This window comes from Pavona decussata, unplaced genomic scaffold (genome assembly GCF_977016875.1).
Source record: "Pavona decussata unplaced genomic scaffold, jaPavDecu1.1 SCAFFOLD_154, whole genome shotgun sequence".
In the NCBI taxonomy this organism is placed as follows: domain Eukaryota; kingdom Metazoa; phylum Cnidaria; class Anthozoa; order Scleractinia; family Agariciidae; genus Pavona; species Pavona decussata.
This window is the reverse complement of record NW_028145566.1, coordinates 364853-382469: the sequence shown is the minus strand read 5'-3', so window position 1 is coordinate 382469 and position 17617 is coordinate 364853. Positions and strand designations below refer to the sequence as shown.

General features: G+C 39.2%; 7 protein-coding genes across 7 annotated transcripts in view; all 7 read left to right on the top strand.

Annotated features, from left to right (window-relative positions):
• LOC146466016 (melanocortin receptor 5-like) overlaps positions 1–17617 on the top strand; it is a 159616-nt gene that overhangs the window by 15335 nt on the left and 126664 nt on the right. The window lies entirely within an intron of this gene.
• Positions 1–17617, top strand: part of LOC146466030 (HEAT repeat-containing protein 6-like) — a 95190-nt gene that overhangs the window by 59117 nt on the left and 18456 nt on the right. The window lies entirely within an intron of this gene.
• On the top strand, positions 1623–2974 carry LOC146466037 (melanocyte-stimulating hormone receptor-like). Its single transcript, XM_085127876.1, has one exon. It carries the CDS (start codon positions 1723–1725, stop codon positions 2662–2664), a length of 942 nt encoding a protein of 313 aa, XP_084984002.1. The 5' UTR covers positions 1623–1722; the 3' UTR covers positions 2665–2974.
• Positions 4820–5954, top strand: LOC146466036 (melanocortin receptor 5-like). The gene has a single exon (XM_085127883.1). The coding sequence runs from the start codon at positions 4929–4931 to the stop codon at positions 5952–5954; it is 1026 nt and encodes a 341-aa protein (XP_084984009.1). The 5' UTR covers positions 4820–4928.
• On the top strand, positions 8121–9146 carry LOC146466035 (beta-1 adrenergic receptor-like). Its single transcript, XM_085127882.1, has one exon. It carries the CDS (start codon positions 8121–8123, stop codon positions 9144–9146), a length of 1026 nt encoding a protein of 341 aa, XP_084984008.1.
• LOC146466034 (melanocortin receptor 5-like) lies at positions 11088–12274 on the top strand. Its single transcript, XM_085127849.1, has one exon. It carries the CDS (start codon positions 11303–11305, stop codon positions 12245–12247), a length of 945 nt encoding a protein of 314 aa, XP_084983975.1. The 5' UTR covers positions 11088–11302; the 3' UTR covers positions 12248–12274.
• LOC146466033 (adrenocorticotropic hormone receptor-like) lies at positions 15146–16503 on the top strand. The gene has a single exon (XM_085127846.1). It carries the CDS (start codon positions 15251–15253, stop codon positions 16289–16291), a length of 1041 nt encoding a protein of 346 aa, XP_084983972.1. The 5' UTR covers positions 15146–15250; the 3' UTR covers positions 16292–16503.

Here is a 17617-nt window from a genome sequence, read left to right as displayed (position 1 = left end):
CACAATAAAATACCGCATAAAATAACATATGGCTTAGTTCCCACTGAAGGGTGGCCGCTTAATACAGGTAAAAATAACAAAGAAAGACAAACATAGGACTGCTACAGGGTGGCCGCGGCTGCTTAATAGAGGTGGCCGCCTAATACAGGTAAAAAATACAGCGTTTGTATGACCGAAAAAATCGGAACTTTGAAAACTGGCCGTTTAATAGAGGGTGGCCGCTTAATACAGGGCTATTATATACAGGTTCGACTGTATCCAAAAGTACCGAGCAGTCGAAAGAAGCTGCTAAATCTAAATTCAGTGAGAGATGTAACCTAAGGCTAAGTTTTATTCAGAGCACAGTACACTGAAAGTTTACTGATCTTCCACTGTAAAAGGGACAGTACTGAGCTATTTGCAATTCAAAAGATTTGATCCACGCAGTCAGAAGTTAGAATCAAACTGTCTACAGCGTAATGAACAGTACTACAGCTAATTACTGCTTAAGAGCGTGTATTCAAACACAAAGCACCTTAGAACAACTTTGAATAGCATGAGAAACATTTCCAAAAGAAAGTATTTCTTAACAGCCTTTATTTCTGTGCTCAAGGATCCTTTATTTAGGATTAAAAGTTGGAACCACATTACAAAACTTAGGGTTTGCTCTTAAGAGCGAAAGATTTTACATTGCTCAAACTTATAGTTTCCTCCAGATAAGGGGCAATTATGAAGCTATTACCGGCCTTTTTAGCTAGTACTTTTCAGCCTTAATGTGAAAAATAGCTTTCATAAAAAAAAACTTCCTTTCAAAAAAATTATTGCCACTCGAAATGAAAAAATTGTCGGTGATTACTGATTTCCAAAAGCTTTTTTCAAGATATTTTTTTGTTTAGGCCACACCCCCAAAGGTTTGTAAATCATTTGTCCTTATGTATAAAACCTTTATTTCCGAGATCAAATGACCTCATTCAACGATTTTACACATGAATACACGAAATTGGTATTGTACTCAGAATGTGAACCTCCTGTAATAAGCATTGGTTCTCAAAGAGGACAATCTCTAATTACACCCACCGGCTGTGTTTTGCCAGATATGGGTTGAAACTGGTTTGTTGCTCCGTTCCAAAGCGCCTTTACAAGACAAACTTAAATTTACAAGCTTGTGTTAACGCTGACACCGCAGTTCGGACCGTGGGCGACAGTTATAAACTCGAAAACAAACACCACCACCCCTGCCTTCCTTTTCTCTACCCATGTCTCTTTTGAAATTTAAAATTTCCTCAATTTTAAAACCAAAACTCATTGGTGTTGGTAACTGTGAGAGAAAATGATCCGAAATTGCTGGTGGGGCGAACGTATTTCGTTACTGTTTTGGCCAAGTGAACGGCGATTTTTTCAAAACTCTTTCGCGTGGGCAGAATCTAAATTGCTTATTCATATCTATCGATTGGGATTTTCGTCTAAACTCCAGCTGCTTCAACTTAAAGGCCCTTTTCAAGCTAATTATCCCTTAATAGCTCAGAGCTTTCCGTCACCTCTCTTAAGCCAGTGGATAAGAGTGCCTCAAAGAAGTCATTGTTAGTTTTTTCTTTGCTTGATGAAATATCACCGGTGGTTGGACACTTCAATTGCCACGAAGATGTAATATTCAATTTTCAATAATACCCAGAGAACAGTCGTTCTTCCACAGAGTACTCTCGTCCACCAAACAGTGCACACCTCTAATCAAAACGTGTCAAAATGTCCACTTCTGGTTCAGGCAATTCAACCGCGGCCTTCGATTCAAGCAGTCATATGTTTTTTATATCTCGGATTATTTTAAGCATCTTGATTGGTACACCAACTGTCCTTTCGAACGTGGTATTGCTGATTTCAATCTACCGGAACCCTGATCGAAATCAGTTGAACCAGTCACCGGCCACACTGCTTGTGGTAAATTTGAGCATGTGTGATTTGCTGATCGGTGTTGTGCCAGGATTTGGAAGTCTTTTTTACATTGCTTTGTTCAACCGCAAAACAACAGAAGATCTCGCTGGGGCAAGACTCTTCCTTAACTTTGTTGCCGTTTTTTCAAGTATCGTGTCCTCTTGTACCATAGCTGCGATGTCTTTGGATCGCTTTGTCGCGGTTTCATCTCCGCTTCAGTACAAAGCGCGCGTCACCAAAGCGAAGGTCAAAGTATTTCTCGTGGTTTGTTGGGTTTACGCCTTGCTGTTCTCTTGTTTATCACTGGGTGTATCTCCCACTGTCTTTGTTCTCCTTTACTGCCATCTCCATGTTTCACTTCCATTGATCATCCTGCCAGTGGTGTACTGGAAAACTTACAGTGCTCTTCGTTCCCATAACAACCGAGTAGGAAATTTAGCTGACGGAAGAGAGGCAATGGACATTGCTCACAGAAACAGAGAACGGAAAATGATATCAGCCTTTTTACTTGTTCTCGTTTTGTTTTATGTTACCTTCTTTCCTTTCTTTATCGCTCTGCATATGTTTGTTCTTCAACCATCTTTCTTGAATGCGGAAAGTTTTCTATTTTTTCTTTACGCGTCATATAAGTTCTTATTAGTGAACTCTAGTTTAAATCCGTTCGTCTATGCATGGAGAATACCAAAGTATAGGCGAGCCTTTAAAGAGGTTTTCTGTGGATGTGACTTCCGCAATCGGTCTATAAACAGTGGCTGATGCACGTATGATCACGGCTGGAACCCAAGTGCTTTTTTTATTTTCTTCTATCCATAACCATTGCAATAACGAGGACTAGCTGGCGATGATTGTAATTTTTCCTCGTATATATATAGTTACCCATCACAATGAATGAAAGCTGACCGTTTTTAAATCATTGCTTAACCGTTAATACTGTAGATCGGTGCTAAACCCCAACCTAACTGGCGCTCTATTTACTCAGTTCTCTTTCTAATAAATGAAGCCGTTCTGTTGTCGTGTACGTAGGTGCTATCACGATAAGGATAACTACATTGTGTAAACCCTAATAAGGTGTCCAACGTCACTTAGAGTTGAAGAAACAAATGTTTAGGACTTAACCCTAAGTTGTAAAAAAAAAAAATAAACCCACAGCAGTTACATTTTTTGTAGAGTGAGTAGCCATAAAATAATTTTTATTAAAGTTACGACGTTTTTTAAAGTTAACGCGTTTCAGTTGAAACTTCATCCATCTTTAATTAAAATGAAATTTTTTTCCCTGCTTCGTTTTTCTCGCTCGAGATTTCTAAATTTAAATTTTTTGTTGGTTACCCTGTAACGGCTTCTGTAACGGCTTGCATTGTTGATTGCTCTCCCTGTAACGGCTTGCATTGTTTTACCGCGGAAATCCTGCGGTAATAAAATTCCAGTAAACCAGAGGCTCTCCTGGCGATCAACGGCTGGCCAAAGAGCCTAAGGACTCTCGGTAGAGATTGCAAATTTAACAAAGGGCAAACACTTAGCGACCGCTGACCGTTTTATCACCAAATTAGTGTGTGCAATTGGCAAGTATGATAATTAAAGAAAAAGATCGACGTTTAGCTGTCCAAAAGTACCGAGCAGTCGAAAGAAGCTGCTAAATCCAATATTAATGATAGATGTAACCAAAGGGTGAGTTCTATTCTGAGCACAGTACACTGAAAGTTTATGGATCTTTCACAGTAAAAGAGACAATACTGATCTATTTGCAAGTTAAAAGATATGATCCACGCACTCAGAAGCTAGAATGAAATTGTCTACAGCGTAATGAACAGTACTACAGCTAATTACTGCTTAAGAGCGTGTATTCAAACTCAAAGCACCTTAGGACAACTTTAAATAGCATGAGAAACATTTCCAAAGGAAAGTATTTCTCAACAGCCTTTATTTCTGTGCTCAAGGATCCTTTAGTTAGGATTAAAAGTTGGAACCTCATTACAAAACTTAGGGTTTGCTCTTAAGAGCGAAAGATTTCCTTACATTGCTCAAACTCATAGTTTCCTCAGGTTGAGGGGCAATTATGAAGCTATTACCGGCCTTATTAGCTAGTACTTTTGAGCTTTAATGTGAAAAATGGCTTTCATAAAAAAAGCGTCGTTTTAAAAAATTATTGCTACTCGAAATGAAAAAATTGTCGGTGATTACTGATTTCCGAAAGCTTTCTTTAAGATATTTTTTGTTTAGGCCCCACCCCAAAGGTTTGTAAATCATTTGTCCTTATGTGTAAAGCGTTTATTTCCCAGATCAAATGACCTCATTCAAGGATTTTACACATGAACACACGAAATTGGTATTGTACTCACAATGTGCACCTCCTGTAATAAGCATTGGTTCTAAAAGGGGACGATCTCTAATTACACCGACCGGCCGCCTTTTCCCAGATTTTTATGGGTTGAAACTGTTTTGTTGTTCCGTTCCAAATTGCCTTCAGGACAAAAAAAATTTCCAAACTCGTGGTAACGCTTACACCGCAGTTCGGAGCGTGGGTGACAGGTGAAAACTCGAAAACAAATAACGCCCTTTCCTCTTTCTCGCCACCCCTCTCTTGGGGAATGGAAAACGTCGTCAATTTTCAAATAAAAACACTTTGGTATTGTTAACTGTGAGAGAAAATTATCTGTAAGCGCTAGTTGGGCGAACATATTTCGTTATTTTTTTTCGTGTGAGCAGAACGTAAATTACTTATTCATATTTATCGATTGGGATGTTCGTCTTAACTTCAGCTTCTTGAACTAAAAGACTATTTTCAAGCTAATTATCCCTCAATAAGCTTTTCGTCACTTCCATTAAGCCAGTGGAAAAGAGTGCTTCAAAGAAGTCATTATTAGTTTTTTCTTTTCTTGATGAAATATCACCGGTGGGCGGACACTTAAATTCCCACGAAGATACAATATTCAATTTTGAATAATACCCAGTGCACAGTCGTTCTTCCACATACTGCTTTCGTCCACCAAACAGTGACAACCTCTAAAAAGAACGTGTCAAAAATGTCCACTTCTGGTTCAGGCAATTCAACCGCGGCCTTTGATTCAAGCAGTCATATGTTTTTTATATCTCGGATTATTTTAAGCGTCTTGATTGGTACACCAACAGTCCTTTCGAACGTGGTATTGCTGATTTCAATCTACCGGAACCCTGATCGAAATCAGTTGAACCAGTCACCGGCCACACTGCTTGTGGTAAATTTGAGCGTGTGTGATTTGCTGATCGGTGTTGTGCCAGGATTTGGAAGTCTTTATTACGACATCGCTTTGTTCAACCGCAAAGCAAGAGAAGATCTGGCTGGGGCAAAAATCTTGCTTACCTTTGTTGCCGTTTTTTCAAATATCGTGTCGTCTTGTACCATAGCTGCGATGGCTTTGGATCGCTTTTTCGCGGTTTCATCTCCGCTTCAGTACAAAGCACGCGTCACCAAATCGAAGTCCAAAGTATTTCTCACGGTTTGTTGGGTTTACGCCTTGCTGTTCTCTTGTTTATCGCTGGGTGTATCTCCAACTGTATTCATTCTCCTTTACTGCCATCTCCATGTTTCATTTCCATTGATCATCCTGCCTGCAGTTTACTGGAAAACTTTCAGTGCCCTTCGTTCCCACAACAATCGAGTTGGAAATTTAGCTGACGGAAGAGAGGCAATGGACATTGCTCACAGAAACAGAGAACGGAAAATGATATCAGCTTTTTTAGTTGTTCTTGTCTTGTTTTACGTAACCTTCTTGCCTCAGTTTATCGCTCAGAATATGAGAGTTTTTAAACCGTCTTACTTGAACTCGGAAAATTTTATATTTTTTCTTAACGCGTCAAATAAGTTTATTATAGTGAATTCCAGTTTAAATCCGTTCATCTATGCATGGAGAATACCAAAGTATAGGCGAGCGTTTAAAGACGTTTTTTGTGGATGTTGCTCCCGCAATCGGTCTATAAAGACAGTGGCTGATGCACGTATGATCACGGCTGGAACCCGAGTGGTTTTCTTAATTTCTTCTATCCATAACCATTACAATAACGAGGACTAGCTGCGGATGATTGTAATTTTTCTCGTATATATAATTACCAATCAGAATAAATAAAAGCTAGCCGTTTTTAAATCATTGCTCAAGCGTTAATACTGTAGATCGGTGCTAAACCCCAACCTAACTGGAGCTCTATTTACTCAGTTCTCTTCTCTTCCTAATAAATGAAGCTGTTCTGTTGTCGTGTACGTAAGTGCTATAACGATAAGGAATACTACATTGTGTAAACCCTCATAAGGTGTCCAAGGTCAGTTAGAGATGAACAAACACGTGTTAACTGTTTAAACCACAGCAGTTACACTTTTCGTAGAGCCAGCAGACATGAAGTAATTTTTGTGAAAGTAACGATGTTTTTTTAAAAAAAAGGGGTTTCGGGAGAAACCTGATCCATCTTAAAATTAAAATGAATTTTTTCCCTTGCTTGGTTTCACTCGCCGGAGGTTTCTAAATTTAAATTTTTTGATTGGTTGCTCTGTAACGACTTGCATTGTTTTACCGCGGAAATCCTGCAGTAATAAAATTCCAGTACCCCAGAGTCTCTCCTGGCGACTAACCGCTGGCCAAAGAGCCTTAGGACTCTGGGTAGAGATTGCAAATTTAATAATGGACAAACACTTAGCGACTACTGGCCGTTCCATTGCCAAATTAGTGTATGCAATACGAAATTATCATAATTAAAGAAAAAGTTTGACATCTAACTATCCAAAAGTACCGAGCAGTCGAACGAAGCTGCTAAATCTAAATTCAGTGAGAGATGTAACCTAAGGCTAAGTTCTATTCAGAGCACAGTACACTGAAAGTTTACGGATCTTCCACTGTTAAAGGGACAGTACTGAGCTAATTGCAATTCAAAAGATTTGATCCACGCAGTCAGAAGTTAGAATCAAACTGTCTACAGCGTAATGAACAGTACTACAGCTAATTACTGCTTAAGAGCGTGTATTCAAACTCAAAGCACCTTGGAACAACTTTGAATAGCATGAGAAACATTTCCAAAGGAAAGTATTTCTTAACAGCCTTCATTTCTGTGCTCAAGGATCCTTTATTTAGGATTAAAAGTTGGAACCTCATTACAAAACTTAGGGTTTGGTCTTAAGAGCGAAAGATTTTACATTGCTCAAACTTATAGTCTCCAGCGGATGAGGGGCAATTATGAAGCTATTACCGGCCTTATTAGCTAGTACTTTTCAGCCTTTATGTGAAAAATGGCTTTCATAAAAAAAAAGGTCGTTTCAAAAAAATTAGTGGCACTCGAAATGACAAAATTGTCGGTGATTACTGATTTCCGAAAGCTTTCTTTAAGATTTTTTCTTTGTTTAGGCCCCATCGCAAAGGTTTGTAAATCATTTGTCCTTATGTGTAAAGCGTTTATTTCCGAGATAAAATGACCTCATTCAACGACTTTACAAATGAACACACGAAATTGGTATTGTACTCACAATGTGAACCTCCTGTAATAAGCATTGGTTCTCAAAGGGGAACGATCTCTAATTACACCGACCGACTGCGTTTTGCCAAATTTTTATGGGATAAAACTGTTTTGTTGTTCTGTTCCAGAGCGCCTTTACAAGAAAAACTTAAATTTACAAACTCGTGTTAACGCTAACACCGCAGTTGGGAGCGTGGACGATAGGTAAAAACTCGAAAACAAATAACCCCCTTCCCCCTTCTCGCCACCCCTTTCTTGGGAAATGAAAAACGGCATCAATTTTGAAAAAAAAAAAACACATTGGTGTCGCTAACTGTGAGAGAAAATGACCTGAAATTACTAGTGAGGCGAACATATTTCGTTATTTTTTGGCCAAGTTAACGACGATTATTTGAAAACTCTCGTGTGGGCAGAACCTAAATTTCTTATTCATATCTATTGATTGGGATGTTCGTGTAAACTCCAGCTGCTTCAATTAAAATGCTCTTTTCAAGCCTATTATCCTTTAATAACTCAGAGCTTTCCGTCACCTCTCTTAAGCCAGTGGATAAGAGTGCCTCAAAGGAGTCATTATTAGGTTTTTCTTTTCTTGATGAAATATCACCGGTTGGTGGACACTTCAATTCCCACGAAGATAGCATATTCAATTTTCAATAATACCCCGGCAGAGCACAGTCGTTCTTCCACAGACTGCTTTCGTCCACCAAACTGTGCACACCTCTAATCAAAACGTGTCAAAAATGTCCACTTCTGGTTCAGGCAATTCAACCGTGGCCTTCGATTCAAGCAGTCATATGTTTTTTATATCTCGGATTATTTTAAGCGTCTTGATTGGTACACCAACTGTCCTTTCGAACGTGGTATTGCTGATTTCAATCTACCGGAACCCTGATCGAAATCAGTTGAACCAGTCACCGGCCACACTGCTTGTGGTAAATTTGAGCATGTGTGATTTGCTGATCGGTGTTGTGCCAGGATTTGGAAGTCTTTATTACGACATTGCTTTGTTCAAACGCAGATCAAGAGAAGATCTGGCTGGGGCAAAAATCTTGCTTACCTTTGTTGCCGTTTTTGCAAATATTGTGTCCTCTTGTACCATAGCTGCGATGGCTTTGGATCGCTTTTTCGCGGTTTCATGTCCGCTTCAATACAAAGCGCGCGTCACCAAAGCGAAGTTCAAAGTATTTCTCACGGTTTGTTGGGTTTACGCCTTGCTGTTCTCTTGTTTATCACTTAGTGTATCTCCAACTGTATTTGTTCTCCTTTACTGCCATCTCCATGTTTCATTTCCATTGATCATCCTGCCGGCAGTTTACTGGAAAACTTTCAGTGCTCTTCGTTCCCATAACAATCGAGTTGGAAATTTAGCTGACGGAAGACAGGCAATGGACATTGCTCAAAGAAACAGAGAACGGAAAATGATATCAGCTTTTTTGGTTGTTCTCGTTTTGTTTTACGTAACCTTCTTGCCTCAGTTTATCGCTCAGAATATGATAGTTTTTAAACGGTCCTACTTGAACTCGGAAAATTTTATATTTTTTCTTAACGCGTCAAATAAGTTTGTTTTAGTGAACTCCAGTTTAAATCCGTTCATCTATGCTTGGAGAGTACCAAAGTATAGGCGAGCGTTTAAAGACGTTTTCTGTGGATGTGACTCCCGCAATCGGTCCATAAATACAGTGGCTGATGCACGTATGATCACGTCTGGAAGCCGGGTGGTTTCCTTAATTTCTTCTATCCATAACCATTACAATAACGAGGACTAGCTGCGGATGATTGTAATTTTTCTCGTATATATAATTACCAATCAGAATAAATCAAAGCTAGCCGTTTTTAAATCATTGCTCAAGCGTTAATACTGTAGATCGGTGCTAAACCCCAACCTAACTGGAGCTCTATTTACTCAGTTCTCTTCCTAATAAATGAAGCTGTTCTGTTGTCGTGTACGTAAGTGCTACAACGATAAGGAAGACTACGTTGTGTAAACCCCATAAGGTGTCCAAGGTCAGTTAGAGATGAACAAACAAGTGTTAACTGTTTAAACCACAGCAGTTACACTTTTCGTAGAGCCAGCAGACATGAAGTAATTTTTGTGAAAGTAACGATGTTTTTTAAAAAAAAAGGGGTTTCGGGAGAAACCTGATCCATCTTAAATTAAAATGAATTTTTTCCCTTGCTTGGTTTCACTCGCCGGAGGTTTCTAAATTTAAATTTTTTGATTGGTTGCTCTGTAACGACTTGCATTGTTCTACCGCGGAAATCCTGCAGTAATAAAATTCCAGTACCCCAGAGTCTCTCCTGGCGACTAACCGCTGGCCAAAGAGCCTTAGGACTCTGGGTAGAGATTGCAAATTTAATAATGGACAAACACTTAGCGACTACTGGCCGTTCCATTGCCAAATTAGTGTATGCAATACGAAATTATCATAATTAAAGAAAAAGTTTGACATCTAACTATCCAAAAGTAACGGGCAGTCGAAAGAAGCTGCTAAATCTAAATTCAGTGAGGGATGTAACCTAAGGCTAAGTTCTATTCAGGGCACAGTACACTGAAAGTTTACGGATCTTCCACTGTAAAAAGGGACAGTACTGAGCTATTTGCAATTCAAAAGATTTGATCCACGCAGTCAGAAGTTAGAATCAAACTGTCTACAGCGTAATGAACAGTACTACAGCTAATTACTGCTTAAGAGCGTGTATTCAAACTCAAAGCACCTTAGAACAACTTTGAATAGCATGAGAAACATTTCCAAAGGAAAGTATTTCTTAACAGCCTTTATTTCTGTGCTCAAGGATCCTTTATTTAGGATTAAAAGTTGGAACCTCATTACAAAACTTAGGGTTTGGTCTTAAGAGCGAAAGATTTTACATTGCTCAAACTTGTAGTCTCCAGCGGATGAGGGGCAATTATGAAGCTATTACCGGCCTTATTAGCTAGTACTTTTCAGCCTTTATGTGAAAAATGGCTTTCATAAAAAAAAGGTCGTTTCAAAAAAATTAGTGGCACTCGAAATGAAAAAATTGTCGGTGATTACTGATTTCCGAAAACTTTCTTTAAGATTTTTTCTTTGTTTAGGCCCCATCGCAAAGGTTTGTAAATCATTTGTCCTTATGTGTAAAGCGTTTATTTCCGAGATAAAATGACCTCATTCAACGACTTTACAAATGAACACACGAAATTGGTATTGTACTCACAATGTGAACCTCCTGTAATAAGCATTGGTTCTCAAAGGGGAACGATCTCTAATTACACCGACCGACTGCGTTTTGCCAAATTTTTATGGGATAAAACTGTTTTGTTGTTCTGTTCCAGAGCGCTTTTACAAGAAAAACTTAAATTTACAAACTCGTGTTAACGCTAACACCGCAGTTGGGAGCGTGGACGACAGGTAAAAACTCGAAAACAAATAACCCCCTTCCCCCTTCTCGCCACCCCTTTCTTGGGAAATGAAAAACGGCATCAATTTTGAAAAAAAAAAAGAACACATTGGTGTCGCTAACTGTGAGAGAAAATGACCTGAAATTACTAGTGAGGCGAACATATTTCGTTATTTTTTGGCCAAGTTAACGACGATTATTTGAAAACTCTCGTGTGGGCAGAACCTAAATTTCTTATTCATATCTATTGATTGGGATGTTCGTGTAAACTCCAGCTGCTTCAACTAAAATGCTCTTTTCAAGCCTATTATCCTTTAATAACTCAGAGCTTTCCGTCACCTCTCTTAAGCCAGTGGATAAGAGTGCCTCAAAGGAGTCATTATTAGGTTTTTCTTTTCTTGATGAAATATCACCGGTGGGTGGACACTTCAATACCCTCGAAGATATAATATTCAATTTTGAATAATACTAGTGCACAGTCGTTCTTCCACAGACTGCTTTCGTCCACCAAACAGTGAACACCTCTAAACAAAACGTGTCAAAAATGTCCACTTCTGATTCAGGCAATTCAACCGCGGCCTTCGATTCAAGCAGTCAAATACATTTTATATCTCGGATTATTTTAAGCGTCATTATTGGCGCACCAGCTGTTCTCTCGAACGTTGTATTGCTGATTTCAATCTACCGGAACCCTGATCGAAATCAGTCGAACCAGTCACCGGCCACACTGCTTGTGGTAAATTTGAGCGTTTGTGATTTGCTGATCGGTGTTTTGCCAGGATTTGGAAGTCTTTATTACGACATTGCTTTGTTCAACCGCGAAGCAAGAGGAGATCTGGCTTGGGTAAAACTTTTGCTTAACTTTGTTGCCGTTTTTGCAAGTATCGTGTCCTCTTGTACCATAGCTGCGATGGCTTTGGATCGCTTTGTCGCGGTTTCATCTCCTCTTCAGTACAAAGCGCGCGTCACCAAAGCGAAAATCAAAGTATTTATCGCGCTTTGTTGGGCTTATGCCTTGCTGTTCTCTTGTTTAGGATTGGTAGTACCCAGAACTGTATTTGTTCTCCTTTACTGCCATCTCCATGTTTCATGTCCATTGATCATCCTGCCTGTGGTGTACTGGAAAACTTACAGTGCTCTTCGTTCCCATAACAACCGAGTAGGAAATTTAGCTGACGGAAGACAGGCAATGGACATTGCTCACAGAAACAGAGAACGGAAAATGATATCAGCCTTTTTACTTGTTCTCGTCTTGTTTTATGTAACCTTCTTGCCTCTCTTTATCGCTCTGAATATGATAGTTGTTCAACCGTCTTACTTGAACGTGGAAAGTTTTCTATTTTTTCTTAACGCGTCAGATAAGTTCTTTTTAGTGAACTCCAGTTTAAATCCGTTCATCTATGCTTGGAGAATACCAAAGTATAGGCGAGCGTTTAAAGACGTTTTCTGTGGATGTGGCTCTCGCAATCGGTCTATAAACAGTGGCTGATGCTCGTATGATCACGGCTGGAACCCGAGTGGTTTTCTTAATTTCGTCTATCCATAACCATTGCAATAACGAGGACTAGCTGGCGATGATTGTAAGTTTTTTTCTCATATTTATATAGTTACCCATCACAATAAATGAAAACTAACCGTTTTTATAACATAACACAACATAACATAATATTTATTTAAGATGAGGAAAATTGAAAAATAAACAACATCTTGAAAAGGAAAACTAGAGGTTGGCCCTTTTACGCTTCTCTAACAAAAACGGTTAAAATGATATAAGCTATGTACAAAGTATATAAAATCGTAAAATATTTAGGGACACTAATGTACAACAACAACAACAATAAATGGGCAGCTAATGCATATTAAGGAATCGCTTGAGCGCACTCTTAAAATAGTCTAGGCTCCCGGCCTCAACAATAGACCCTGGTAGACTATTCCAGTCTTGCACGATTTCAATGCGAAAAGAATTTTTATAAGGATTGCACTTTGCTAGCTTAACGTGTAACTTATACGGGTGGTTTGCGCGGGTTGAATTGCACTTGGTGAATTCAAAGAGGTCGTCGAAGTTGAGTTTGCTTATGCCAAAGACGATCTTGTAGCATTCAACTAGATAAAGGAACAATCTACATGTTTCTAATGTAGGCCATTTCATTCTTCGTAGTCGATCTTCCCACGTTTTTTGCCGAGAGCAAGTCTAGAGGTTCTTCACTGGCCATTTTCTACTGCTAATGTGTCCTTAGTCAAATACGGATTCCAGGCCGGAGTAGCGTATTCATGAACTGGGCTCTCGTTTAAATCATTTCTTAACCGTTAATACTGTACATCGGTGCTAAACCCAAACCTAACTGTAGCTCTATTTACTCAGTTCTCTTCCTAATAAATGAAGCCGTTCTGTTGTCGTGTACGTCAGCGCTATAACGATAATGAATACTACATTGTGTAAACCCTCATAAGGTGTCCGATGTCAGTTTGGGATAAGCAAACAAGTGTTAATCGTTCAACCCACAACAATTAAATTTTTCGCCTGATTGTTTTTAGTCGCCGGAGGTTTCGAAAGATTAAAAAGCATCAACAGTGTTAAGCCGATAACGCTACTGAATGCGAACATTTTGAGATAATTTGAAATCAAAACACAACACTCGCCGTAACAATATCAGTCAGAGTGATCTCATCATATGGTAAATTAAACTCCAGTCGCAGCGACAGTTTTTTTTTTTCCTTTTTTAAGTGAAAAAGCGGCTATTTTTCAACCGAAAGAACTGATTTCAAATGTTGGACACACGTTTTAGACTAATTCGTCTTTTACACTTATCAAACTCCCAAAACCGAAGGAACAACTTCAAAACTTTAAGATTCTAGCTGGTTAAATTGATCCATTACAGGTCAATTGTTTCTCCTTACAAAGGGGCTATTAAATAGCTGTTACCGGTATTAAGAATAAGCTAGACCTTTTCAACCGTAAAGTGCTTTCCGTGGAAATGGCTTTTGTGGAAAATCTTTTTTTTCAAAAACCGCATTACCACTCGAAAAGAAACAGCTGTGTGTGACTGATGATTTCCGAAACTTTTGTATGTCCTAATGTGTGCGAAACGCCTTTAATATTCCCTCCTCATGAAACGATTTTACAAACAGACATGCAAAATTGCTAGTTTGCTGCCATTGTGGTACTCGCCCAGAGCTCTGTCGGGTGGGGAAATCTCTGTCTGTAGCACCGACTTGCTGAGTTTTGTCGCAACTTTTTTAAGCAAATTTTCTGTTCCGTTTTAAAGCAACTTGGCACGAATAACTTAGTTTGTGATTTCGTGCTGGCAGTAATATCAACTCCACTGAGTATGTGCGACGCAGAACATATCGAAACGTAGCCTGTGTGTTGGCATCTCCTGTTTCGTATATTTAAAAAAAAACCTGTCAGGTTTCAAACGGAAACATTACTGTTGGTAACTATGAAAGAGAATAATATCGCTAGCGGGACGAGCATATTTCGCTGTTATTTTTTTTTTGGGCCAAGCGAACAGCGAAGTTTTTGGGGTGTGTGGTTTCAACCTTAACCTTTGAATTGCCAATATCAATACGTATTTTCTCCCAATGTTATCTATGTTTTTCTAATGTTACTATTTGGGAGAATTGGTGTAAATATCGTCATTTTTTCTCCGCTGATCATTTTCCCTATTCTCGTGACCTTTATGTTCGATCAAGCAGTGATGTTGTAATGAAAAATTAAATGGTGATCACAATGGGGCCTTAAAGGGTTTAGCTACTGATTGGCATTTTCATCTACGTTCCATCTGCTACAACTGAAATGCTATCTTTCAACCTCATTATCCCTTCAAAAACTAATTAATTATTCATAAGCCCATGGACCTATCAAATGGTCGATAAAACATCACGTGCAGTGGTTTTAAAACCCGATAAATCTCCTCCTTAATAGTATGCGGTGTCTAATGTTTTTCTCGTATGCTAATTTCCAACGTTCACAGAAGCATCATTGTTATGAACTCTCTTGACACACGCTTTTCCAAAAATGTTTTTGTAGTCGTTCAAAAAACTTGCAGGACGTAGTTTATCGGATCTAAAACCACTTGGCTTCGCCTCATGGTGTTAAGTCCCGATAAAACCCTGCTGCTCGTGTTTTAAACATTACTTAATAGATTTTCCTAGTTACTGTGAGAGCCCTGCTAAAAGTGAAATGCTATTTTGAACCTAATTATCACTTAAGAGATTTTTCTATTTACTCTGAGAGCTGTGTATCACCTCTCTTAAAAGCCAGTAAATAAGATTGTCTCTAAAAGACAATCATTATTCCTACAGTTCTTAATGGGTTGACTAATGCAAATGGAATTATCGCACGTAACCTTTGAAATATCACTGGTTTGTGTACACCTCACCTGCCACGAACGATTAATGCATTTTTGGAAAAAACCAGTGCACAGTCGTTCTTCAACAAACTGCTTTCGTCCTCCAAACAGTGAACACCTCTAAACAGAACTTGCTAACAATGTCCGCTTCTGGTTCGGTCAATTCAACCTTGGCCTTGGATTTAAGCAGTCACCCATATTTTATATCTCAGATTATTTTGAGCATCATGTTTGCCACACCAGCTGTCCTCTTCAACGTGGTATTGCTGATTTCGATTTACCGGGATCCAGGTCGAAATCAGTTGAACCAGTCACCAGTCACTTTCCTGGTGGTAAATTTGAGCGTGTGTGATTTGCTGATCGGTGTTTTGCCAGGATTTGGAAGTCTTTATTACGACATTGCTTTGTTCAAACGCAGATCAAGAGAAGATCTGGCTGGGGTAAGAATCCTGCTTAGCTTTGTTGGCGTTGTAGCAAATATCGTGTCCTCTTGTACCATAGCTGCGATGTCTTTGGATCGTTTCTTTGCGGTTTCATCTCCGTTTCAATACAGAGTGCGCGTCACCAAAGCCAAAATCAAAGTATTTCTTGCGGTTTGTTGGGTATACGCCTCACTGTTTTCTTGTTTATCTCTGGGAGTATCCAGAACTGTATTTGTTCTTCTTTACTGCCATCTCCATGCTTCACTTCCCTTGATCATCCTGCCTGTGGTGTACTGGAAAACTTACAGTGCTCTTCGTTCCCATAACAACCGAGTGGGAAGCTTAGCTGACGAAAGAGAGGCAATGAACATTGCTCACAGAAACAGAGAACGGAAAATGATATCAGCCTTTTTACTTGTTCTCGTCTTGTTTTACGTAACCTTCTTGCCTCAGTTTATCGCTCAGAATATGTTAGTTGTTCAACCGTCTTTATACTTGAAGGCGGAAAGTTTTCTATTTTTTCTTTACACGTCAAATAAGTTCGTTTTAGTTAATTCCAGTTTCAATCCGTTCGTCTATGCTTGGAGAATACCAAAGTATAGGCGAGCATTCAAAGAGGTTTTTCGTGGGTGTGGCTTCCGTAATAGGTCCACTGACACCGAGGCTGGGGGACGTACGATGACGATGGTGACTGTGCGTAGAACGGAACCAGCTTCAATGGACAACAACCAATCAATTGTTAGTCTAGCGGCTAGTTAGGGTTATTTGAGTGTGCGTTGTCCCGCGCATTCTACCAACAAACGCCGTGGCTGACGCACGTGTGATGTCGATGACGAGCATGCGTAGACCAGAAAGAACTGGCACAGAATTGTTGTGAACGTTACTACTTATGAGTGAGGCAGCATTCATAAGAACAACAGCCACAATACAAAACAAAACAAAACATTCTAGGGCCTCCGATTTCCTTGGATTTGCCGCACTTAAATATCTTAAAGCAGAGGTACCATTTTTTTCTGTTCGTAATTCCAACTGACATGTCTCTAATAAAACTGTTGAAAGCTGTGGTAAAAGTACTTCTTGAAGAAACGGATCGTTGTTTACCTTAAAAGTATACTCTTTACCTGTACGTTTTATAACGATGCTTTTTCATAACTTTTCACCTTTGAAAGCATTTTATTTTCTTTGGGACATCCTGTTCACCGTTCTTCATATATTACTCGTGATAGTAGTTGGGAGAATTTGTTTGCATATCAAGATGTAGAGAAATTTAGAATCGCCTTTACGACAAACGACAAACGTGAGATTCGCGTTTATGTTTTCTTGAAAAAAAAAATAGCACACAGATGAGAATAGTGCAAATTCTGACCTTTGATGCTAACTCAAAACTATTCAATTTTACTGAGAAACTGAAAACAGCAAGCGGCAAATATAGGATAAACATGGTCACGTGGTCATTTCTGCCGTTTGCGGTAGTCACCTGTTTGTAGTGGTACTTTGAATTGCCAAAAACATATTTAGGTGAATGAAAACATCAAAATGATAGTACAGTTTTATTAAGGTGATTCCACTGAATTGCATTGCACATCCTTGCTGCGCATAATTTTTCGCGTCATTTAGCGCGCGCACGAGCGCGCGCACGCACAACATTGCGGGATTTCCTTGAGGTTAAGCTCGGCAGGAAAATAAATGGTCCTTTTCTTCTAAACGAGCACGGTGACCCCCATTTTTTATTCAACGAAATTAAAGAAAATACGACTCTCTAAGTTATATCCTAGTTTCAATAATTTCTCATTATTCAATTTCGAAAAATTATTGTGGAATCACTACTACGATCAATTTTGGACTTTTCGCGGGAAGCGTGCAACCGCTCGAATGTCCCCTATTATGCCATGGGATTAATTTATTTAGCCACTTTATGGCGTTTTACTACAAAGTTACAGTACTGTTATAAGAAAAATGCTAGTATTTCATTGTCAGTACTAACTTTCTGGAAGTAGTGGGCACTTCTCGCTGAAGACTAGCTCTTTTAATATTGAGGTCACATGCCTAGAAAATAGTGAGATACCACAGCCCTCTAGGGTGAAA

Coding starts and splice junctions, on each gene's coding strand:
- LOC146466037 (XM_085127876.1), top strand. CDS start 1,723: ATGTCCACTTCTGGTTCAGGCAATTCAACCGCGGCCTTCGATTCAAGC.
- LOC146466036 (XM_085127883.1), top strand. CDS start 4,929: ATGTCCACTTCTGGTTCAGGCAATTCAACCGCGGCCTTTGATTCAAGC.
- LOC146466035 (XM_085127882.1), top strand. CDS start 8,121: ATGTCCACTTCTGGTTCAGGCAATTCAACCGTGGCCTTCGATTCAAGC.
- LOC146466034 (XM_085127849.1), top strand. CDS start 11,303: ATGTCCACTTCTGATTCAGGCAATTCAACCGCGGCCTTCGATTCAAGC.
- LOC146466033 (XM_085127846.1), top strand. CDS start 15,251: ATGTCCGCTTCTGGTTCGGTCAATTCAACCTTGGCCTTGGATTTAAGC.